Genomic DNA, 25,297 nt, shown 5'->3' on the forward strand with positions numbered 1-25,297 from the left:
AAAAAGAACAATTCAGTGTGCTTCCTGCACAACAGAAGTGTCTACAAAGTGATGGAATGTCGCCGTCACCTCAAAGCCAGTAAGAGGGGTAGCAGGGTGGCCTGGGGGAGAGTCCGTGCTCAGAACCGGCCCCCCTAGATTTCAGACCTAGCCCCCTACCGGCTGTGTGATGACAGGCAAGTCACTTAGTATCTTTGTGTTTTAGTTTCTTTTCTGTAGAATGGGGTTCATAAAGCCTAGTGCATAGAGACTTTATGAGGATTCATGTATTAACATCCAGAAAATGCTTAAACAGTGCCTGGCACAGAGCAATCACTACATCAGTTGAAGCATTGATAAGCTTTAAATCACACTCCACTTTGATCAACACATTTTTCTTCCTGTTTCTAGATTCCTAGAAATTTCTAAACGTGGCCAGTACCATCTCAATACAGAGTTAGGTAAGGTAAATATTGAAAACATACAACAGAAAAGGGAAAGATTTCTTAAATCTGTGAACAAATACTTGCAAATTGGGTCAGAGCTGAGACGTTCCTGGGCAGGAAGGGCAGCCTGGAAGGAAACATCGCTATGAAAATCAGCGAGGACGTCAGAGGAGCATAAACCCCACAACACCGGACTCACCCGGCCCCCAGCCTCCCCGCCCCCTTTCCTGTGGGACAGCGGCCTCCCCTCCCCCGGGGAGCCAGAGGGTGCCGGGCCCTCCCATCCTGCAGGCCCAGGACGGCCTGCCAGCTTCTCGGGGGGCCTCTGGTTGGGACCTGAAAAATACATTCTGGGCTCCAGAACATGAAAGAAAAACCCCTGCAAGACTGAAATTTCTAAGTTTATTAACAGTAACAGGTGAGCTTCAATAAGGCTGATTTGAACTCTGGCCTCTTAACGACTGCCAGGAAAGAATAATCACTCATTGGTCAAATATTTTAAAACAATTTAAAAGCTTAGTGCAGTGGGTTTTCAGAGGACGGAGAGAGGAAAGGGGGCCCCTAGACAAAATTAGGATGATTGCCGATTTCACTCTGTAGGTGCTTCCCAGCCGGACATTTTAAAAAGGTTCAGGTGTGGCCCCCAGGCTCCGAGGCTCCGTAATGGATTTCTCGTGCTCCAATGTAATCAGGTGTTTTCACTGTTCACCACTTCTCGGGAAAGAGGCCCATCTCCTTTTGTAAAAGAGCATTTTCTCTGAGCAAAGCTGCCTGTTTCTGGTTTCACAGCAAGTTTCCACTGCTGTAGAATCTGCAGTGTCAGAACTGGGAGGACAAGAAGGTCCCAGAAGGGGACCTGGGTGCTGAAAGAGGCTCCGTCACCTGCACCGTCACACAGCTAGATGGTGGCAATCCTCGGACTTGAACTCGGTGTTCTTCGAGGTTGAATCTGTGCTTCTCCTGCATCCCCTCGGTAAGCAAAGCTGTGTTGCCTTGGCTCTGCCATTTCTGATTGGTTTCCTTTGAGTGTGTTGGTCGTCCGTCTCTCCAGGTTGGAACTGTGATCTTTTCGGTACATTGGGAGGACTGCGGTGTGGTGTCAGAGGCACGGGATTCAGAGTCATATAGATGCTGGCTCAACTGTGGCCAATGCCTTAACTACTCTGAGCCTTGCACATACCAGGGGAGCAGAGAGAGCTCCTTCCGAGGGCTGCCTGTCAAGAGTTTCGGCTCAATAAATCTCCTGGCAGGCCCCCCCATTTGTTGGTGTAAAATTAGTCATTTATTCGCGCCATCTGTTTGTTTTTTGGGGGGCCGAGGCCGGCCTTGGGAATGCTCTCTCCCCCAGGCCGTGCAGAATCAAAGGCCCCTTTCACTGACTTTCTAGTCCCTGAATCTACTAGTGGGGGGTCTTCTGGGCTGAGCTCAGCAAAGCTCCCTGAGCAGTAAATGGTACAGAGGGAAAGATGAACACACGAGGCTTTCCAAAAGCAGTCATGTGTGGTGATCAGAAAGTTTTCATTCAATATCCCAGTGGAAGGAAGCAGAGATGCAAATTAAGCCCCAATTTATATTTGCCTTGGGGGTGAATTAATATGACACTGGTGGTTGGGTAGCAGATTTTCCTTCTGGATTATTTTCTGCTCCAGCGATTATTAAGATTTATAGCGAGTCCCTGAGGCACTTCAGCTCGCAGGTTGGGAAGCCAGCCTAGAGGCCAGAGGATTTCCGGGTTGGAGGCTATGGTGCCGCTCATACAGAAACTGGAAAGGCAACTTGGTTTTCCTTGGAACGTGTGAGAAGGCTTTGCTAGCTTTCTCCAAAGCCCAGAGTTTATAACACCCTCTCCTCACTGTGGGATCTATCAACAGCCACACAGCAACTCCCACGGGGGGCAACCCGCAGGACCCCCCCCGCGGATTATTTTTGAGCAGATCATGACGGCCAGTCCTTCACAGCCTGGGTTGAAATTTCAGACAGTTGTTTATCAGATTCGTGGTAAAACTCCACTGGTGATTTGCCAATAGTCAGATCCCACGTCCCCGGTGCACTGGCGAAGTCCTCCAGGGGGCGCGCTTAGCCCAGCCCTGGGTTCTGGAAAGCTGAGGGGCAGGGGGCAGGTCTTCAGGCCGGCCTCCCTCCAGCCCAGGCTCCCCGACAAGGTGGGCAGCCGGGGGTGGGGGGGAGGGCATCCACGGCTTTATCCGTAAGCTGGAGGCGATGGTGGCCCCGCTCTGCTGGATTCTGGTGGTGACTGAATGAGGATGTACAGGGGGTGCTGGTGTATCCCAGGCTCCAGGGACTGGTGGCTCTGATGATCTTTCTTCTTCTGAGGAACATTCTCAGTAACAAGCTCCTCCTTTCCAAGAAAACATTCTTTTTTACGTTTATTTTATTTACTTTTGGCTGCGTTGGGTCTTCGTTGCTGCACGCGGGCTTTCTCTAGTTGCGGCGAGCGGGGGCTACTCTTCGTTGTGGTGCGCAGGCTTCTCATTGCGGTGGCTTCTCGTTTCAGGGCACGGGCTCTAGGCACGCGGGCTTCAGTAGTTGTGGCACTGAAGTTGTGGCTCAGTAGTTGTGGCTAGCGGGCTCAGTAGTTGTGGCTCGCTGGCTCTAGAGCACAGGCTCAGTAGTTGTGGTGCAGGGCTTAGTTGCTCCGTGGCATGTGGGATCTTCCCCGACCAGAGCTCGAACCCGTGTCCCCTGCACTGGCAGGTGGATTCTTAACCACTGCGCCACCAGGGAAGCCCTCCAAGAAAACACTCTTTTTCACCTTTCTAAACTCTGGCAAAGAAAAAAAAAAGGCCAATCTCAATAGAAACCCACTAGGGGACCTCCCTTCCAGGGGCTGCTTGCCCCCGTGATTAGAATGAGAACCACCGGGTAGAGCCTCACGGGTGTCTGTCTTTGGTACTAATTACATTTACGGCCACCCTACTCATAGGTTAAAGAAAATTGGCCTTAAAAAAAATGATCAGCCCCAGATGTGAGCTGGCGGATGAGAGGTCTAGGACATTTCTGGGGCCTAACTGGACCAGAAGCCAGAAAGTAAGATGTTTAGGTCCTAAACCACCTTTGGGGAACTCAAATGCTTGATGCTAGTCTGGATTCTTTACCAGAAGCTGAGCAGAGTTTGGAAATGTTTCCAGAGGAGGTGATTCTTCGTGGGGGAGAATGTGTGTTCTGCGTCCCTCCTTTCTCTCCCTGATGCTTTTATCCTCAGGTTTAGCCCAGGGTCCGGGTTCCCAGTATCCTGGTGGCAGGGACCTTCATTACAGAAGCACCAGGCACCTACTAGATGTCCATCAGCACAGGCATCAAAGAGTTTATTGATTTTCTTCTCTCAGCCAGCTTACAGTCTGGTTGGGAAGTTAAAATTACCAGTCTCTCTAAATAGGTAATCTTTAAAAGATCCCATAAGATTATCCCAAAGCCAGAGGCATGATTATTTCTCAATAGAATCAAGAAGATTTTCAGAGTGGAGAGTATCTCGTGGAGATCTGAAATGTTTCCCGTCGTGGGCAACCGGCACCACCTCCACCTTGGGGGCCCTTTCCGGTCACAGAGTCGGGCTGAAATCCTTCCTTCTCACCTCAGTTTTATCTTCGCCTTCTCCCCTGGTGGGGGGCATCCCCTCCCCTAAGGTCCTGGGAAGGAGCATCACACACGGGCTTTCTTGTGTGCTCACAGCCCTTCCGCTCACGTTAGCACCCGACCCTCCAGGTCACCCCTTCCCCAGGGAGCGCTGGCTCGTAACCCAGACCCCGTGCACTGAGACGTGACTGATGCCGGAAAAGCAGGCTGGCTCTGCTACAGTCACGAGGCAGCAGTGGCGTCTGGGGGTCGGAAGGTCACGGGTGGGGCCGGTGGTGGGGAGCCCTGAGCGCTGCCCACTGGGCTCACGGCCCCCGGTTCCTCTGATGAGGCCGCTCAGTGTGACCAGACGGGCTTCCTCTTCTGGAGGAAGGCCTTGACCCCCTCCTGGCCATCCGGCAGGCCCAGGTTGTCCACCATGGTCTGGGAGGTGAGGTGGTAGGCGGTCCTGAGGTCCTGAGCCAGCTGCCTGTAGAAGGCGGCTTTGCCCAGCGACAGCACGGGCCGGCTCAGCGAGGCCACCTTCCTCGCGATCCTCAGGGTCTCCTCCTCCAGCCGCTCCTCCGGCACCACCCTGCTCAGTAGCCCGTGGAGCAGGGCCTCCCGCGCAGAGATGGGCTCCCCGGTGAAGAGCATCTCCAAGGCCACCTGTGGGAAGGGACAGGGGTCGTTATTTAGGCACCGGCCGTCCTGCGGCCCAGCGCCACCCAGGCCCCACCCGCCCCGGTTCACTCTGCAGAGACGTTTGTACCCTGACGCTCAGCCCAGTTACCTGCTCCTCAAACACCATGTCCCCCATCACCCCTGAGGTCTTCCATCCCCAGACTCCTGCCAGGGACGGGATCCATGAGCACCCAGGAGAGGGGGGGGCCCTCCTCATCTCCTTCAGGTCACGTGTCACCACTCTATTGAAATCATAGCTCATACCCCAGCACCATCCCCCTTCTGGCTGCATTTTCTTCCTTTGCACTTCCACCATTTACTATATATTCTACACATTCATTTTGTTTATTGTATTATCTCCTTTGTTGGCACAAAAACTTCACTAGGTCAGAGGCTTTTTTTTTTTTTTACTGTTCTGTTTATTTCTGTATCGCCAGCACCAGAAGAGTACCTTGCACATAGTAGGCAGTGCCAGGATATTTACTGGTGACTGATTTAAGGAGTGGATGGATGGAGGCAAACACAGTACAGGAGAGGTGATGCCACAGTCCTGCAGAGGCCAGGTCAGAAGGTGACACGGCTTCCACTGGTTCTTTCTCTCCGGCTGTTCAGCCTTGGAGCCCAGCTGCCACGCCGTGAGGAAGCCCAAGCCACACTGAGGCTGTGCTGTGTGTGCCCCTGACCAGCCCAGCCGAGGTCCCAGCTGAGAGGCAGCCTCAACAGCCGGATGTGGGAGCGGGCGGGCCCTCAGACCACTGCCCCCAGCTGTCATGCTCCCCTTTCAAATCTTCCCGGCTGAGGCCACGGACCTTGTGGTGCAGAGATAAGCCTTCCTCTCTGAGCCCTGTCCAAGTTGCAGATTCACGAGCTAAACAAATTACTATTGTTTGGAGCCACTGAGTTGAGGGTGGTTTGTTACAGATCATTGGACTAGCTTGTGGTATCACCAGCACTTAAGTCATGGTTTTTCAACCTCAGGGCTATTGTATGTTTTGGACCAGATAATTTTTTTGTTGTGTGGGGCTGTCCTGGGCATTGTAGGATGTTTGTGGCATCCCTGGCCTCTATCTACTGGGCAGTAGTACCCCTGTCCCAACTTGTGACAATCAAGGCACTGCCAAACGGCCCCTGGCGCCAATATTGCTCCCAGTTTAGAACCACCGATTAAGGTGGTTTTTTTTAATCATGAGACTAGATCGTATCACGGAGCGATTGGGCTTTGGTGGAGGAGGAGAGGCCAGAAGGCGGGTACAGATGGAGCACACAGTGGACTGGACTGGCCACCAGGGACAAGGCGATGTTGGCCCCATTTTCTCCTCTGCAGTTAGGGGAGAGGACTAAATCCCAATGTTGTCCAGTTTTGGAAATTTCATGATGACATGTTGGAGGCAGCAGGAGCTACAAGGCTATTTCATAGTTGAACAGGAACAGCACTGTCACTGCAAAGCATGTCTGAAGTGCCTGTTTGAATGTGGAGCTAAAAACCGGTGTGGCTGATCCAGGGCTGCTAAGTAAGATGCCTCTGAAGACTCCCAGCGAGTCCCAGTGAAGGGCAGAGGCCAGGGCGTCCGATCTGGGGAAGGAGCAAGAGAACACGAGAGTCACCCCCTGTCCCGGGCACTCATGTTCCTGGCCCACCTTCAACTTCCTACCTGGTCCTACCTAGTTCATGGCCCTCTCTGGCATCAGTGTCCTTACCTGCCTGGTGGGGTAATGCTATTTAGCACCACATTGATTTATAGGGGTTGTACCCACACGGATTAGATAATAGAGTGGCATTCCCTGAGAAAAAGAAAGCCTATTTTATGGCGAATTAGCACAATCTTTACTTACTGTTTCCCCTGAAACTTCAGATGAGAGAAGAAAATACCTCCTCTCATCCTTTTCTGTAATCAACCCTTGTTAGGGTCCCCCTAACAAGGTGGTGATTTTATACTTCCTCTTCCCAGAGTATCTGTATTAAAAGCAACAAAAAGCGCTTGAAGCCAAGGCTGATCTTCAAGGCTGACCCCTGGTGTCTGATGTTCCCAAGTTCCAATCCCACTTACCAACTACACGAACTTAAGGGGGCAGTTTAACCCTCTGAGTATGTTTCCTCATCTGAAAAAATGGGAGTAAAGATTCCCATTCTCCTGCAGAATTGTGAAGATTGGAGAAAGCTGTGTAAAACTTATACTACAGTGCGGGGCACCCAGGAGGCCCCTAGAAAATGCAGTGCCTGTTATTAACAGGCTTCTTCCTCCTGTAAATTTGTATGAATCTCCAATGTTGGCTTTAGGTATCAAGGCCCCTGATTATTTAAAGCAGAGGGGTCTCTGGGGTTCCTCAAGTCACATGTAGGAGAAGAACTAGCTGGTGGTGCGTCAGCATTAGGGCTGCGATTCGGCAGGACCGGAAGGGAAGGACCTGACAGGGGATCATGGGTTAACTTCATCAGCCGGGAGACCTCCGGTGAGTCATTGAGACCCCAGCCCTTCCATGAGGTGGGCTGTTGAACATACGCCTGTGGTGGCCACAGCTTCACTGTTAACATGCAGATTCTGACGCGGTGGGTCTGGGGCGGCAGGGGGGCCTGAGACCCCCGGTTCCCAGGCTCTCTGGTGATCTGCACGCGGGCTGGGTAGCAAGGCTTTCACTTAACATCCTCTCCATCTTGCAAGTTCTACTCTGATCTAATCAGACAATTAGGAATTCAGATTCCGCAGATGCACAGAGTTACTGTGGGTAAACTGGGGGAAGCAAGTGTTCCCGCGGAGACCTGACTCGTTTGGGAAGCCGGGGCTCTGGTCTTTCACATGCTCCCCCTGACCGTGGTACCCACTGCTTGAGGGGCTGGGCGAGACCAGCTCTGACTGGGGGAGGGAGCAGCTGCACCAGGCAGGTCGTCTATATGTGCAACGAAGATGCATATTTAACTCAAGCCGGGGGAGGGGGACACTTTGCACACGTGGTAAATGATTCACGCCCAGGCTCAGTCTGGCTGGAACCCGAGGGCTCCTCGCCACGGTTTCTGCAGGACAAAAGGCAGCGTCCTCCGCAAGCTGGGCAGTTCCCGAGGGTGACCAGCAGAGGGCACTGGCGACCCACACCTGCCGCCTCACCCGTGTGAAAGGGGCGGAGCTTCCCAACCGGGACACTTTGCAAAGGCATCTGCTAGTTTTGCTTCCCGGCGGATGTGCACGGGGACGCTGGCCTGTCACCCACGCAGTTGGCGGCCCGTGTATGGATGCGTCCCTGTGGGTGCAGCCAAGCACTGACGACAGGCGGGTGTGTTTTGGTCGGTTTTAGATTTTTGTGAATCCCTAGTTTTCCTCCTGGGGGGGCCACGCAGGTGAGATTTATGCAACATGGTTCTGAGAACTGGGCTTCCTGGGAATTTAAGCCCTGTTTTTGTCAAAAAAATTTTTCCTTCTTTCTTCTCAAAAACGAATTTAAAATTTGACACATATGATCAATTTGTAAGTTTCTGGGACTCAAGTATAAGCCTTGATTTTTAAAGTTTGTTTTTAAGATTTTTTTAAATGAGAATTTATTTTTAATTTTTGGCTGTGTTGGGTCTTCGTTGCTGCGCACGGTCTTTCTCTAGTTGTGGCGAGCGGGGACTACTCTTCGTTGTGGTGCTCGGGCTTCTCTATACGGTGGCTTCTCTTGTTGCAGAGCACGGGCTCTAGAGCGCAGGCTCAGTAGTTATGGCGCACGGGCTTAGTTGCTCCGCGGCATGTGGGATCTTCCCCGACCAGGGCTTGAACGCATTCCCCTGCATTGGCAGGCAGATTCTTAACCACTGTGCCACCAGGGAAGTCCTAAAGTTTGTTCTGAGAAAGAATATATTCTTATCCGGAAAGTAGGGCTGATTTAAAGGTTTCAAATGCTTTAACATGTAACCTTCCAGAATGTTAGGTGTCAAAGCTGAACAGTGGCAGGTTGGCCAAGCAACCACCTTTAATGTGCAAAAGGCCTGGAGATTTGATTTGCACAATTATAAGATACTTCGTTCATAAGCTCTGACGATAACTTTGTGATGCATTTTAATTTAATGTGCTGGCACCAAGCAGGGACTTAAGAAGTATTTATTTATTTATTTATTTATTTATTTATTTTTTTTAAATTTATTTATTTATTTATTTATGGTTGTGTTGGGTCTTCGTTTCTGTGCGAGGGCTTTCTCTAGTTGAGGCAAGCGGGGGCCACTCTTCATCGCGGTGCGCGGGCCTTTCACTGTGGGGGCCTCTCTTGTTGCGGGGCACAGGCTCCAGATGCGCAGGCTCAGTAGTTGTGGCACACGGGCTTAGTTGCTCCGCGGCATGTGGGATCCTCCCAGACCAGGGCTCGAACCCGCGTCCCCTGCATTGGCAGGCAGACTCTCAACCACTGCGCCACCAGGGAAGCCCAAGAAGTATTTATTGAATGAATATATAACATTTAAGGTAAATGTGTATCCTGGTGGGATCCAGACACCCCCCTGAGTCTGAGGACACTGGAGCAAGCTGTTGTGTTCTGAGGGTCACCTTTTCCAATGTGGAGCCCACATCCAGCTGGTTTTCATAAGTGTGTGTGTTTGTAGGTATCTGTCACCAGAATTTTCTCACAAACACACATTTTTGTAAAAGCTAATGAGGAGGTGCATGAAAGGCAGGTGTGCTCCCCTGAACCTCTTGGTCCTGTGGCTTGATTTCCCTTGGCGCTCATTTCTTTTGTGCCTCCGGCATATGAGCAACTGCTAATTTTCCTAGTTGATGCTAAAATGGTTAATATATTCTAGAAAGCAATTTAGATTCCCTACTTGCTATGACTCTGGCACCCCCTTTGAAAACAGATTTCCAGTTGAGAATAAGGATGTATTTTTCTAGAACAAGGAAACCACCGGTTTCCACTTAAGAGCTGTTCAGTAAACATTCTTTATGACGTTATAGGAAGGAGGAAAGCTTTGTGAAGAAAGTGGACTTGACTCGGGTTAGCAATGACAGAACAACTCTGGCAATGCAGCTCCTTCTGGGGCAGATTTGACACACCATGTACAGGACATTCCTGCAACCACTGCAAACCTGACACACTTGGTGTATCAGCTACTTTTAGTCCGTTCTGGAATGAGAGAGATTGCTGGCAAACAGGAAGCCAGCGACAAAGTGTCCTAGCCTCTTATACTGGCATATGTCACCATGCTATTATAGCTCATGGGCAACCTTTCCGTGAAACAAAACTGTGTCTGAATTGCATTTCAAATAAGAGTGCAAAAAATGTTCACCTTTATGAAAACAAAGCATATCTAAAAACCTAACCAGCTGTATTGAGGGGTAGGCAAGAATGAAAAGCAGTGATTTACAAACTGACAGCCACTGGGATAACCTCCCAACATGAGACATTAGTACATTCAGCCAGCTCTGCTTTGGGCAGAATGTCCTGAATCAAATGGTACTTTCAACAAGAAAGTTCTGGAACTCACCCTCACAGGCACTGGAGGATTACAGCTAGCAAGGGGGTGCAGGGAGTTCAGTTACCTTTCTCGGCAGCGCTCTCCCCAGGGCCACCCCGGGGGTGGAGCAGAAGAGCCCGATGTTCACGCCCGGCGCGGCAAAGGAGGACTTGTCACTCGCCACGGCAATGTCACAGCTGGCAACCAGCTGACACCCGGCGGCAGAGGCCAGGCCGTTCACCATGGCAATGACGGGGACCGGGTGGTTCTGGATCAGCACCATGACCTGAGGAGCAAACACACCTGCTTCACTTCCATCCAAGAGTGAGGTGCGACGTGAATACTTAGGATTTTATGTGACTTTACTGTTTTCAGAGCCCTTTTCCTATGCTATCAGTGTATCAGATTCTATGACAAAAGGGTAGGGGACGTCACAAAGAGAATAACTTTCATTAAATATCGACGGTGAGCCAGACTGTATGATTTGGTCTTCCTGAGATCCAGGAGGAAGGAACCAGGACACCAAGGGTCACGGGGGAAGTAACCCCCTAAGGCCACCAGATCCGCAAGGGGAACTATGGGGTCTGAGCCACCTCTGTCTGACTCCAGGCCCCTGGTCTGTCCCCCAGCATGACTTCTGTGAGGATGCTGTCCCCTCAACCACTCCCCTAGCAACCCTGCTGCAGAAGAGGGCTGACTTTGACCTCTGGGGAACAAGCAGTTCTGTCCCAAAGGTGCCTGCGTGGAGCTCTTGTGTTAAAAGTCTGAAACAGGTGGGAAAGGGCCTGGGAGGTAATTTCCTTAGTAATTACTTCTCCAGTTACCACCATGATACTCTCTCAATTCCATTAAGATGGTGGGGAACACCCCGCTGTCATCAAAATAAACAAAATTCCAAAATGCATTGGCACAGAGAGGGGAGCTGGAGACTGGCTCAGGTGAGACCCCCCTCCCCCCCAAAATCTCCAGAACTTTAACTTAGTTTTGCAGCTTATGAAATAACTTGGCTAATTTCTCCATTTTTTTCCATGACACTCTAAACAGATTGTGTTACTATGGTGACTTCAGTGTATAAATGTTTGCCCTTCGACCCCGGCAGGAGGGAGGGGAGGTGGGGACCTGGGCTTGCTTCCCACGCAGCTGCTCCAAGGAAAATGACCTTCACGGATTCCAAGGTTTTGCCTAAGGAACTTACTTTTTGTGTTCGTGAACATTTGGTACTTGTCAGCTTTATTATAAAATGACCAATTATATATTTAGGGATATGATATCATATTCCTGACTTTGGGGGGGTCGCCTTTTGAGAATCTGGTACATGCTAATGACCCTCCTCCAGAGGAATGCACATATATGTACCAGCACCCCAAACTGCTGGAGGGTATAGGGGGTTCGTGCACATACGTGAGGATGGGGAAGGTGAGGGGCAGCGCTGCTTCTCAGTGGATATAGTAGCAAGCAGGCTGCACAAGAGCGTCTAAGGTCTGACTGCAGAGACAGAAAAGACTGTTTCAGCTCTGAGTGTCATCCGTCACCTGATCAACTGAAGGTATGAAGAGTCAGTTGGCTGTGACTTGGGTGGTACAGTCTGTCTCCTGCCTGTCGTCTAGGAAGGGCTGAGATTCCACACAAGCTGGTGGGAAATACTTAGGCGATCCAGTAGATCACCAACATTAAAAAATATCGTACCCTCGATCTAGGAATTCTAAGAAATAATCTGAAATAGGGCAAAAAGCTGTCTGGACAAAGATGGTCACCAAATCATTATTTTATAATAGTAAAAACTATAAATAATATAAATATACAAAAATAAGTAAATGGCTATATAAACTAAAATATATTCCAATGCAATGGAATGCTACATTCTCATTACAATGAAATTTTCTGAGAGAAATATCAGCATGGTGGTCTGGAGCGAGGCTGCTGGGGGCTGACACCCCATCTATCACTTACTTTCTGCCTATCCCTCAGTCTTCACATCTGTAAAATGGGTATAATTATAGTAACAACCTTACAGAACAGGAGGATTATGTAAATTAACATGTCTAAAAGTTCTCAAAATATCACCTGGCACATAGTAAGCATTCAATGCTATGATGATATTATACAATTATACTGTATAATCACACCCATGTATGATCATTCAAACAAATGGGTACACATGGGAAAGGATGAAAAAGAAATACAGCAAAATATTATTTACAGTTCTCTCTGGGTGGTATGATCATGGGTGTAGTATCAGTAATTTATTTTTGTTCTTCTAGATTTTCCAAATTTTCTATAAGAAGTATCTATTACTTTTATGATTAAAAAAATATTTTAAATAAAGTTAGAGGGCAATTCAGGAAAGACAGAGGGAACGTAGCTAATACACCAGCTGGGTAACCAATCCCTTGATTGTCAAGAATGATTAGTCCTCCTGTTTTGCCTCCTGAATTCAGTACTTGTTTTGGTCCTGCCTACTCCAAAATGGGACATAAATTTAACTCTGCCCCGGCCTCACTGAACAGCATCACGGAGGGTTCTACGCTCGTTCCCAAAGCAAGTGGCCCTGTCCCTTTGTCATGTCAGTGGTAGGTGTGAGGAGGAGGGAAGACTCTTCCTGGGCCAGGGTTTCCACCTTCAAACTTGAACGGGACAAAAGAAGAGACCAGGATGGGCCTCCAGCGAAAGCCCCCCACATCTACCCGAGGAAGGTGACGTTTGCTCTTCCCTGACCAGGTGTTTCTTCTCATTCTCAATTTGCCCCATTTCTGATTTGTAAATAACTAACCATCATGCGGCACTTGTGGTCTGTGACAAATCTGCTACAGAATTTAGATGCGGAGACAATCCAGATATTTCTTCCTTTCTGCCATCACCTGTTCTCATGCATAAACTGAACGAGGAAATACCTAGCTCATTCTGTTCCAATCTGCCTGCTGATTACACTTGCAAACTGAAATCTCGCACAAGTTCATGGTGTTCAGATTTATCCAGGGCAATTTGATTTTCTTCGAAAAAGTATTAAAGAAGTCAGTGTACTTTCACTCCTATTTTACTACATCGGGGTGAGGTCCTGTTTGCGTCTTTTTTCAGTGAGTTGGAGGCATCTGTGGGGTGGAAGCTTCCAGAAAATCTGGCCTTTGTCTGGGGAAGAAGCTCAGCTCCCCTGTGGCCCTTTGCTGTTTAGATCTCAGTTCATGAAGATACCACAGAAAAGTGACCAAAACAGGCCCTTTAGGGAGGATGGAAGGGCTCCACTGGTTCTCTACGATGATTTTCTATTTCGACCAAACATACGAGGTATTAGTAGAAAAATAACTTTTAAAGCACCAAGTCCTGGCAAACACAACAGCGGAATGTCCCATAAACATCATTAATGTGAAACAAAAGACCGAAGTCTTGGCTCTGACTTGCTTCCATCTCCATGAAGTCAAGTTGGTCACTTTTCCGGTTTGTCCCTCCACGAAATGAGAAACTATAATCTGATCTCCTAAGGGGTTTCTGGAAGGGCAAGGAAAACGAGAATGTATCCCAATCACCTTCCCCTTCCCCTCTCTGATGCTCACTTCTGTCTGGTCTACATTGAAGGTATTGCTAAATATTTGTTGAATCATTAATAACATTAATAACCAAAGAGATGAATGACTAAGTCAATGTATGAAGGAGAAACTAGGTGAAGTAATCTCAGGGTTAGGTTATGAAACTGCTTTATACGTCTTCCTTCTCAACTAGATTTCCAGTTTCAGGTCGGCTGGAAACTCTTTTTTCCTTCTGTTTCCCTCAGTATCTTGCAAGTATGCATATAGCGGGTGCTCAATAGATGCTCATTAAATGAACAATGTGTTACTTAAAGTTGGATTCTATATTTTTGATTATCTGGGTTGATTTGATGCATTTATAAGTCATCCCCAACTTTTGTTCTTCCTCCCCTATATCTGTTGTCAATTTCCCTCCTTAATGTGGTTAAAGAGACAGAAGATGGCGTAGAGGTAAAAATGAAGAAGTTAATTTTCCTACTTGGAGGCAGTGATTATAAAGGTTAGTTGAAAGAAGGGTTTGAAAATAATTTTAAAAGTCATTATTGTTATGAATGCTCTCTTTGCCATTAACAGAGGTGTTTTAGTTTAAAATTTTAAAACTTTTAATAATCTTAGGTTCTTCCTCTCTAAAGATGTACCTTTCTGCCCTTTACCTCTTACTTAAGACATGGATACCAAGACATACCCCCTTAAGGTAGAGGTGGCAACTCTGAGTAGCAGCATATGTTTTCCTTTCTTTGGCCTATGGCAAGATCCAAAGCCAACCACGGTCACTTCTGAAAAGTCTACACCAAATAGTTGCTTGGATGAAGCGTTCGCCGATGACCACAGAGGTTTCAGTAGTTCTGCAGTGGTGACGTCTCATAGCTTAAGACCTTATCTGTGAACTAGAAGCCTAATTCAATATTTAATACAGTTGTCACTCTCAGGCTTGCAATGTCAACTGTCACCCTGGCTTACCTCGGAACAGGTTCGGAACACTTCAGCGTGATAATCTGGGCCGTGCTCATCCGTCAGTTCCTTTAAATCATGCCCAGAAGAAAATACAGGGCCCTCAGCTGCAATGTTTCCAGTTGAGCAAAGAAAAGACAGAGATGTAAATAGCCAGAGCTGGGGCGATGAACGACTTCAGGGAGCGATCGTATGGACGCTGTGGACACTTAGAGAAAGTTAATGGCCCGATTTTGATAAGAATAATTCCAGTTCGCCTGAAAAGCTACAGCCAGTATTTTATGATGACAGTGCCGGGTGAGGCGTCTATTTTCTAAAAGGTCCCTGGTGGAAACCAGTGAAAACAACAATTGCAAAAAGGAGACGGCTCAGTGACCAAGGCGACGGTACTCTTTTCAGAGTCGTCCCTTTGGTCCCACACTTTTTGTTTTGGGACTTGGACTGGCCTGAGTACACAGACTCACCCAGGGCCACATAAATCCACCCGGCCTTCAGCAGCGCCCCTGTCATTTAGCCTGTAGACAACGGCCACCCCTGGGGCTGGAGTCAGGAAGGTCAAAGTGTGAAAGAGAATCCCTTTATTTTATAAACAAGGGACCTGAGGACGTGATTCTATTGTCATTGTTGTCATTAACCACAACAACAAAATGTAATTCCACTGAGAAGCCGGTAACACCTCTTCATATTTCCTCTTGTCCTGGCGGTTCTGACAGGCAGCAAGGGAGGAAATGGTGCCGTCTGGAAGTGAGCTGCCTTTGCTGCATCCGGGTTACGCCCCCCCTGACTGCTGACCTCAAACAGCTCTATTTCTTTTCTCTTCACCACATGAAACAGTTGAAAATGTATATTCAACCACTGATAAGAAGGTCACGTTCTCCGGAAACACTGATCCTTAATTTTTTTAAAAAAAGCATCACAGAGCATCATCCATATTACTTGTCTGTGGATGCTTTAAAATACTGACGTTGCTATTATTTATACCACTGCCATCATCACCAGATAATCTGGTAAAAATTCTTACTGGAAAAAGAGCAAGGAAAGAATTGGGCAAAATAGGGCACCTTTTCTGGCACCGTTGAAGAAGACTGCGCATCTCAGTTGAGAGCCTGGTAAGAACTGAAAGACAAACCGATCGAGTGTCCTAGCAGCCTGGTCCTAGCCGACTAGGCAGTCTACCAAAAGGATTGGTGATTAAACCCATCATATAAGGTCCATGAGGAAATCAACGCTCTGCTTTTGATGGGAAGACCAGCATAGCCACGAGTGGCAATGTTTAGTATCCAACAGAAAGGAAAAGACATATTTTCACCGCACAGTAATCTTTGCCATAATTTCCACAGTTAGTAGTGTCAGGACCAAGGTTCCCACCATGCACAAGTTTAGGAGCTTCAAAACAATTCTCCCATTAAATGAGGGAATGCCCTAGTTAACCAAAGAATTTTGAGACACCTCTTCTGGGCTCTGCAGAACACTGAGGATGGACATCTGATCAATACCTGAAATAATAATGACCTTCAGATCTTGGCTTTCGGCTTCATGAAGAATGTCGTTTTGGAGAGATCTCAGCATCGCCAGTGACAGCGCGTTTCTTCTCTTTGGATCGCTCAAGACAATGCTCCTGCGAAGAACAATTTATAATTACCGGGTCATGTGCCAGTCAAAACAAGTAAGGATCCTTTGCAATTCCTTTCTAATTTGGGAGCTATTTTTAAAACCCCAGAAAAGAGAGCTGTGGGCGCTCAGAGGCCATTGAGAGGGTTTGTTAACTCTCGGGAGTGACAGCTAAGTCAAGACAAGGAGACTACCTGAAATGCAGGTGGGGTTCTCTCTCTCTTCCCTTGAGTTGTTTCCCTTTTTCTCCAAGTTTGCTGTCAGAACCATTACTGCCACCTCCACAAAAAGGGCAAGACGCAGCCGTTCCAAAATCATCACCGCCCAGACTGAGTGGCTGCGAGGTTTGTAAGACAGCGGCGGGGGCCGGAGGGGTCTGACACCCAGTGCTACTTTCAACTGGCTTCTTTCCATTGTTCTTCAGAAAGAATAGGTTAGAGAAGGAGCCAAGAGAGAAAATACGGCCCCAAATCTCCTCCCACCCACCCCACGGGAGAGGCAGCTGAGGTGCAGATGCCAGTATGCATATCTGACAACACTGTCTCACCTTCTCTATAGTGACATCCTGTAATTCAAAAAAATCATTCCTGTTTGAGAATGGGGTGATAAGTGAAGAACTGAGCAGCAAGAGGGCCTCCTGGACGTCATCCCCCAAAAGCTGGTGTTCAAAGGCCTGCTTGCTGTTTTAAAGTACCCCACGTGCTGGTGATAATAACCTGGATTGTCATCTTACTGCCCAAACACAGAAATGTCTTCTTTTTGCTCTTATACGGAATGGGCAATGAGCCAGACACCAGATGATTGTTATATATTTTCTATGTGTTTCCCATCCATCTCCGCCCACGTTTTCTGCCTTCCTCATTCTTTTTTTTTTAATAAGTGGCTTTTTTAAAATATAAATTTATTTATTTATTTATTTTTGGCTGCATAGGATCTTCGTTACTGCGCGCGGGCTTTCTCTAGTTGTGGTGAGCGGGGGCTACTCTTCGCTGCAGTGCGCGGGCTTCTCACTGCGGTGGCTTCTCTTGTTGCAGAGCACGGGCTCTAGGCGCACGGGCTTCAGTAGTTGTGGCACATGTGCTTAGTAGTTGTGGCTCGTGGGCTCTAGGACGCAGGCTCAGTAGTTGTGGCACATGCACTTAGTTGCTCTGCAGCATGTGGGATCTTCCCCAACCAGGGCTCGAACCCGTGTCCCCTGCATTGGCAGGTGGATTCTTAACCACTGTGCCACTGGGGAAGCCCCTCATTCTTTTTTGAATCTGATATTTCCACTGTTGTGTGTCAACTTGGATCCTCAATAAATAGCCTCTGTGCCATTGTTTTCTGGGAAACCACTTCGATGACTGAATTTATTTCAGTGCGTTATTAAGAATAACCATTTTCTTTGGAATGCCACTTCAGTTTTGCTGCCATCTTCAGGTGGCTGTGATAGCCGTTGTTTGGTTTCTCATAAATATGTTCTCTCCCAAGTACAAAAGTGACTGGTAGCTGATATGCTTATAGCCCCAGAAACCATATTTTGGGGGTGGTGGAGAGAGACTGCTGATAAGCCTTCCAATAAAATAATGAGTGTGCTTGCTATAACAAACCTAAAAAGCTGCCATCCCATGGGTGACATTTGCTTAAATTAAATTCTAAGGCCTCAGGCAAAATTGTGTAAAAAGATGCCAGCCCTCAAATGCCCTTGATGTGTCGTGTGTCCCGTTAATCCTTTGGCCGGAGTGCTCTGAACTGCGAGTTCACCCAGGGTCACCAGGCTTCTGTGGCTCCCACGCCACCAGAGCTGTTGCTGCCGAGACTCTCCCAACTGCCAGAAGCAAACCCAGTGGCGCTGTGACCCTGCTCGCCTTCTGGAAACGCGTTCCTCCTCCCGTTCTTCTGGTGCTTCTCTCCTCCTGTGATGGGCTCCCAGCCCTCTTCTCACCCCCGGATGCCACGGTCCTCAGCGCCCCCTCTTTGGCCCTCCTCTTGCTCCACACACTCCTCCCAGGCGACTTCACCGGGGCCCTGGCATCAGCTACCGACCGCCTCTGTGCTGACCACGCCCAGTCCTGGCCCCACCTCAAACCTCTCTTTGAGCTCCAGACCCGCAAGTTCACCGGCCTGCTTCCTGGACTCCTCCACCGAGCTGCCCCTTGGGCGTCTTCCCCCAGTGACCCAACCGGCCCCTCCCCCTTTGCTTATCTCAGAAAGCCATCCTGGATTGCGGTTCAACTGGTTATTGAGACCCAATGGCTCCGTTCCTCATTCCACAGGATATCAAACCCAGTGGATAATACCTCCTCAGAATCTCACCCGTCTGAATTCCCCCAGTGGCTACCTTGGTTCAGAACATGGGATGTCTTGCACCTGGAGCTTTAACACCACCCCTCTTGAGAGAGGATCTCTTTAAGAGTGAGGTCACCACCAGGGCAGGTGATAAAAGTGTAAACTTTCCGGGGCTTCCCTGGTGGCGCACTGGTTAAGAATCCGCCTGTCAATGCAGCGGACACGGGTTCGAGCCCTGGTCTGGGAAGATCCCACATGCCGCAGAGCAACTAAGCCCGTGCGCCACAACTACTGAGCCTGCGCTCTAGAGCCCGTGAGCCACAACTACTGAGCCACAACTTCAGTGCCACAACTACTGAAGCCCGCACACCTAGAGCCCGTGCTCCGCAACAAGAGAAGCCACGGCAATGAGAAGCCCGTGCACCGCAACGAAGAGTAGCCCCCGCTCGCCGCAACTAGAGAAAGCCCGCGCACAGCAACGAAGACCCAACGCAGCCAATAAATAAATAAATTTATTTAAAAAAAAAGTGTAAACTTTCCATTCACGGGGCAAGAGATGGTCCCTGTAGATGCCGCAGTGAGCTGTCGGAAGGCCATCCTATCGGCGTAAACCACCAGAAGGTCCATGAGGCAAGACACTGCCAGATTCCCACACAGGGGAGACACTCAACACGTATCTGTTGACTGAATTCATGACCAAAAAGAGCATTTCTGTTTTTCACGGCCAGTTCCACCAACTGCTGTGGATTTTAACCTCGTCTAGTTTTTTGGCATCTCTTTTAAACCTAAGTGGCGAGTACCCTGAGATGGCACGGCAAGAGGACGAGTTTGGAGGCGGATGGGCCTTTCTCTGGCTCCTGGCAACCCTACCTCCTGGCCATGTGAGCTAGAACAGGCTGTTACCTCTCTGAACCCACTTCCTCACTGTCGAGTGGGGATAACGTCATCTACCTAGTGGGCTGTAGTAAGGGTTAGGATAAGGAGTGTGGAGCGCCGAGCACAGTACCCAACTCTGAGCTGGCCCTCACTACGCGGCAATACTGTCACCGAGAGAAGCAGCTTTGAAAAGAGACACTTGAGTGAGTTGCTCCAGCTCACCCACTTAGTGCCTGACATAGTTCTGCTTTAGTGCTGGCCTCCGGGCTTCCTTCCTACTAAACCATTCCCAGCATGTGTGATAGATTGTTCCCACCATCCCCCCCTTCTGATTCATGTTTAACTCTGGAGAATCAACGAGATCTTCTGTTGCCTGGCTGCCATGCCAAATGGGCCAGATTGGCAAAAACAGAAGTGCCCTTGAAAATGGGCAAGAAGGGCCCCTGCCCGGGCCCCTCTTCTAGCAGTGCCCCTCCAGGTGAGCAAGGAGTCCACTGGGAAGTTGGGATGTGCCCACCTGGAAATCACCACCCTCTTCCACAGCCCGCCCCAGTCACCTGAAACCCTGGAATTCCCTGGCTCTGCAGTGGGCACCATTAGGCCCAGAGGGTGGCTGTGAGCAGCTGTCTGTGGGGGGGTGAAGGATTAGACAGATTGTGGGCATGCTGCATGGGGTGTCTGCAGACCTGTGTGCCAAGCCCCTGGCAGAGCAGCAGGAGGGAGGGGTGGAGAGGTGGGGCAGGCAGGCAGCACAGGGTGGGAAGAAAAGAACAAAGCTGCAGGCTCTCCCTGCTTTGGGGGAGTTCCTAGGAGCCTGGGGATTGTAAATTCAAACACAGCCTTCCAGGTCTTATGACGGCCTACTTGTGAGGGGAGGAGAAGAAAACATATTTCACAGCTTGATTTGTAAGGTCTAAATACTCAGACATGCTACCTAGGCCTCCCTCTGCACTCTTGCCCTGGCCAGGCAAACGTCAGAGTGAGGCCTGGATGGGGCTGGGGCCTTCTACCTTTATCACGCCACCGTCCACTTTCAAGTGTGTGCCCTGGTATGTTTTTGTAAAAGGGTTTTAGGCTTGTTGAGCCAAAGGGCAGAGCTCAGTACCCTGTGTCCTTCAGCCTATTTATTTACCTGCCCTCACGTGGGCACTTCTGGATGAGGGCCAAGGAGCGGCTCGGTTATGCCTGACCTCGCCTCGGAGCCAGGTCAAGTTTGTGAGGCACAGAACCCTCTACTGAAGGGCTTTCTCAAAGGTACAGCAGCGGGGGAGCCTCCCACAAGGCTGCCCACGCTGAGCCCAACTGCCCTGTCGACTTGGCCTGGGTTTAGGGGCAGTGCTGGAGCCCTCCCAGGTAGCCCCACTTAAATCCTCCGTGTGCGTCCTGCAGGGTCGCGAAAGCCACTGGGCCCAGGCAAGGGACGTCTGTAAACGCAGCATCCGCGGATTCCCTCCACGTCGGACTTCTCCGCCAGACCGATCCGCTGTGATGGATAAACTGGGCTCCGTGGCTGGCGGAGCTGACCCCTGACCGAGCCTCGCTGTACTCCGCATGGGGTGGCGCGGCCGGCAGCCCGGCCTCCTCCGCCCCTCTCTCTTCCCGGGTCCCGCCGGCCACCCTCCCTGGGAACAGCCCCGCACGCCCGCGGGCTGCTGACCTGATGCCGTCCCGCTGCCGCGTGCTGGTGGGGCGCGACCCCGGCTCCGGCCGCCCGATCCCGGCCGGTCCCCCGCTGCAGAAGCCGGCGGTGAGCAGAGGCCACGGGCCGCGCCGGAGCCAGCCCGACCCCTTCGCCCCCAAGGCCCGCAGGCCCGTGGCGGCGGCCATGGCGGCCAGAGACGCGCCGGGGTCGGACGCCACTGAGCTCAACGCCAAGGACCGTGGGCTCTGGGCACTCCGAGGGGCGCGGGGGCGAGTCGGGCAGCTGCGCTTCGACCGCTCCGGGCAGCGGGCAAAACCGAGTCGGGGATCGCAGGCCCAGGTTTCGACCGGACTCTTCACCCAGACCGGACCCAGCCCCGCCGCCCCGCCCCCGTCCCCGTCCCCGTCCCCGTCCCCGTCACCTCGCCCCCGTCACCTCGCCCCCGGGTCCCTGCCGCCCCGCCCCACCGCCCGGGCCCCCTAGTCTTCCGGCCCCGCCCCGACTCTCCGCCCCCCGTAACCCCTCCCCTGGCGCCCCGGCCGCCCTTGCTCCACCCCCGAGCCCCGCCCCCGATATCCCTACACCGCCTCTGATCCCTCCCCCCGCGCCGCCCCGCCCCCTGGTCCCTGGCGCCCTTCCCGGGAGGAGTTGAGGGCTTGGTTCTGGGGTGAACGACTCTAAACCTGCAGGGGCGCTCTGAGGGTTTTTCTCTTGCAAGCCCAGATGAAAGGGTTTAAAGGAGGCGAGGAGTGGTGTAGCTTGCTCCTTTTTGTTACAACACCAAGAACATAGTGGTTTGCCTAGATTAGGAAAAAATGAAGTGTCGGCAGGTAGCGAATGATGTGAGCTAGGGACGCCACCTTTTTACAAATTGCTTTATCCTACCCATCCTATCCCAGACCTCGCATGTGATCCCTTGAACTGTATCCCACTCAGGTATTGGCTTTTGAATGCTTTGTGTCTTCTGTTACCGAGAACCCGTGGGATCTACATTTATATCTTGCGTTTTCCCAATACACCAAGGAGGGAAAGGGAGGCGCTTTTCAGGAGATAAGTGGCTGGCACGAGACAGGGTACATCCTGCGGCTGAGAGCTGAAGTGTGATGAGAATATCCTCATTGTCATTTGCTAGTTAACTGCTTCCTGTATTCGTTAACTTCCTAAAGTCTGGAGATTTGCAGGATACTTGGAAGGAAGGGTCTGGGCCCTCAAGGATCTTCCAGTCTGTAGGGTTGACACCATGCCCAGGACCCTCCTCGGGCTTTGACACTGAGAAATTTTGCAAGGATAACAATTATACAAAGGCATCCACAGGCGGGGCCATTGAGGTTGCACAGTGGCTTAAAATAGTCACCCACTGGATTCCTTTGAGTGAGGCCCCCTTTAATTCTCAGCTTCATAATTGGACAGATCACTTATGTACAGAATGATATTTTGAAATATCAATTGGCATCTCTACCAACACCACCACTCACTCCATTTCCTTGGTCCTTGTTCCATTCAGGCAGCTGGGGCAGAACTCTGAGACACACAGGGGCAATTCCTGGCTTTCAATTTGTAAAAGCCCAGCCTTGGGATTGGAAAGAACACCATGCAGACATAATAGATTTGGGGAGCAGCTGATGAATAGGAACAAGGCCTCTAACCTGAGGCCAGATTAAGGTCCCCCAGGTTTGAGGGCAAGGATAGGGCAAGTAGGACTTCAGGAAAAGCCAGAAGAGAGTGGGATTCGGGAAAAAGGGTGTACCAAAGCCTCCTGGAGGAGAAGTGGGAATAGTGAGAATAGTGGGAAGGATTGCTCCTTTCCTTGGTAGAACTCCAGGTCACTCATGAGACTCTGGGTGGCACGGAATGTCTGGGCAGATGGACCTAAACACCTCATAGAATTTCCCATGGTCCAGTGCAGTGCTGTGACAACAAACTTGTCCCTGTCCTCTGAGAGGGGATTGGAAACAGCTGAGAGAGGTCTGGACCTGAGGAGGCCCTGAGGCCCTGAGGGGAACAGAGATGACTCAGCAGGTGTGGACTGACAAGTTGAAGACAAGGTGGGGACGAGGACATCTCGGGTGGATGCTGTCACCTGTACCCTTCTGGTAGACTGGAATATGCTGAGGTGACAAAAACAACTACAACAAAAACAAGTCTATGTGCCCCAAACAACCAAGCCTCATTTCTCACTCACACTACTGTTCTACTGCAGATCAGCTGAAAACTCTGTGCTGAGTCAGCCCTGTCTTTGCCTCGGGACCCAGTGGAGCAGCTTCTATCTGGAAAGTTGCCAGTCTCTGGGGCAGAGGAAAAAGAAAGGATGGGAGAGGACTTCCCTGGTTGCACAATGGTTAAGAATCCGCCTGCCAATGCAGGGGACACGGGTTTGAGCCCTGGTCCGGGAAGATCCCACATGCTATGGAGCAACTAAGCCTACGTGCCACAACTAGTGAAGCCCGTGTGCCTAGAGCCTGTGCTCCACAGCAAGAGAAGCCACGACAATGAGAAGCCTGCGCACCACAACAAAGAGTAGTCCCCGCTTGCCGCAAGTAGAGAAAGCCTGCACGCAGCAACGAAGACCCAATGCAGCCAAAAATAAATAAATAAATAAATACCTTTATGAAATTTAAAAAAAAAAAGGAATGGATGGGAGAAGCATGAACTGGCACTTGGTCCCATGATTCATTTGCCAAAGCAAATCACACCACCACACTTACCTTCAGATGTGCAGGAAAGTACAACCCTCCCATGTGTTTGGAAGAAGCAAGTCTTTTTGAGCAATGATTGCTTAATGATGACCACAACTGCCCAAGCACAGAGCCTTGGTGTTATAAATGAACAGATGCTTATTACTCAGGGATCGGGAATAGAATTCCAAATTGGCTTAGTTTCTGCCACCAGGCAGAATGGAGGTTTGAAATAGAAATAAGCTGAGAAATAAAAGGAAGTTAAATCCTTAGAACACTTGAGTTTGCACACTGGGATTGGTGTCCATCCTCCCAGTCATGCCAAGTGCTGCAGAAGAGACAGAACATGTTCCCTGAGGCTGTGAGTTGTGCAGGATCAAAAACTCTGACCAAAGTGATCACCATCATGGACCAGTCCACCACCGGAGGACCTTTTCCACCTTCTTACCAAGATGAAGTGTCATTGGCAGGACGGGAGGTTTGACTGGGAAGAGATAAAGAGACTGCTCCCTCCCAGCATAGGAGCTGGAGTAGAGGAGAGACCTGGAGTAGAGGGTTTTGAGAGAAGGAACGAGGAGGGCACTCGGAGCGTGAACGTCACAGATGAAAATGGAAGGTTTCAGAGACAACTTCCACCTGCTTCTAAACTTTATTTAATAGGGAACTATACTCAATATTTTGTAATAACCTACAAGGGAAAAGAATCTGAAAAAGAATAGGTACCTATGTGTATAACGGAATCACTTTGCCATACACCGGAAACTAACACAACATTGTAAATCAACTATACCTCAATTTTTAAAGAAAGCACTCTGAAAATTGTCAAAAAAATTTTTTTAAATTTAATAACAGTCGCTCTTTATGAAGACCCCCACTCTGTGGCAGTGCCTGCACTTAGCGCATTACTTATGCCAGCTCAGGGTGACCTGTGAGACAGGTACCATTAACCTAGTTCAGAGAGGCTTCGCCAGCCCCACTCGCGCTCAGCACAGCAGTTACGAAGTTGGGACTGGGCGCCGGAGGTCACCTGAAGGATGGGCTGCGATGGAGGTTTTCATGCTCGTCTAAATTCCTACACTTGCTCTCCCATCCCTTTCATGTCTCCTTCCTCCCCTCATAGCTCTCTGTGCCTCTAGCCCTGGTTTGAGAGTGGAGAAACACACAAAGACGGAAGTGGAGATGGACAGCCATCGTGTTATCCAGGCGGGAGTCGATATCGCTTGCTGAAACGCTCATCCATCCTTAAGCAGTGCGAGTCTTTTCATTCGGGCTGTTTCTCCAGGCCTCCTCTGCCTCTCATTAATTTTGGTAGGGGCTGCTTGTCTTTCTTCTCTCTTGTTCAGTGCCCTTCTAATCTATTTTTCCACGGGAGCCCTGACACAATCTGATTTCCAGGTTGCTAGCAGGCTTCTCTCTGGCTTTGATTTATGTGTGCCTTCCCTGTGCCGCATGTCTTCGCCATATGGATGTGTCTTCGCTACCTTTTCTCAGTTTCTTTAAAGACCCACCGATGCTTGGCAGGACGTTGCAGAAATAATGCAGAATAAAAGACAGTTCTAGGGGGCCTGGTATCTCAGGCTTGATGTTGGAATGAAGGAAGATTTAGAACTCCTCAGGGTGCAGAGAAAGAAAAGTGAAGGGCAGATTTTCAGCTGCTT

The 25,297-nt window shown here is 50.0% G+C and overlaps 1 protein-coding gene across 1 annotated transcript; it reads right to left on the reverse strand.

Annotated features, from left to right (window-relative positions):
• Positions 1 to 813: 813 nt before the first annotated feature.
• ECHDC3 (enoyl-CoA hydratase domain containing 3) lies at positions 814 to 21,367 on the reverse strand. Its single transcript, XM_059912090.1, has 5 exons — positions 20,980 to 21,367; positions 16,064 to 16,185; positions 14,577 to 14,674; positions 10,181 to 10,381; positions 814 to 4,667 (listed from the first exon to the last, which is right to left on the reverse strand). Exons 1-5 carry the CDS (start codon positions 21,147 to 21,149, stop codon positions 4,356 to 4,358), a joined length of 903 nt encoding a protein of 300 aa, XP_059768073.1. The 5' UTR covers positions 21,150 to 21,367; the 3' UTR covers positions 814 to 4,355.
• Between the last annotated feature and the right edge of the window lie 3,930 nt (positions 21,368 to 25,297).

This window comes from Balaenoptera ricei, chromosome 2, assembly GCF_028023285.1.
Source record: "Balaenoptera ricei isolate mBalRic1 chromosome 2, mBalRic1.hap2, whole genome shotgun sequence".
NCBI lineage: Eukaryota > Metazoa > Chordata > Mammalia > Artiodactyla > Balaenopteridae > Balaenoptera > Balaenoptera ricei.

Excerpts from the sequence above, each read along its gene's own strand:
- ECHDC3 (XM_059912090.1), bottom strand. The coding sequence starts at position 21,149 with ATGGCCGCCGCCACGGGCCTGCGGGCCTTGGGGGCGAAGGGGTCGGGC. Across the intron at positions 16,186-20,979 it reads CGGCAGCGGGACGGCATCAG|GAGCATTGTCTTGAGCGATC; the intron begins GTCAGCAGCCCG and ends TGTTCTTCGCAG. Across the intron at positions 4,668-10,180 it reads GGAGAGCGCTGCCGAGAAAG|GTGGCCTTGGAGATGCTCTT; the intron begins GTAACTGAACTC and ends CCCTTCCCACAG.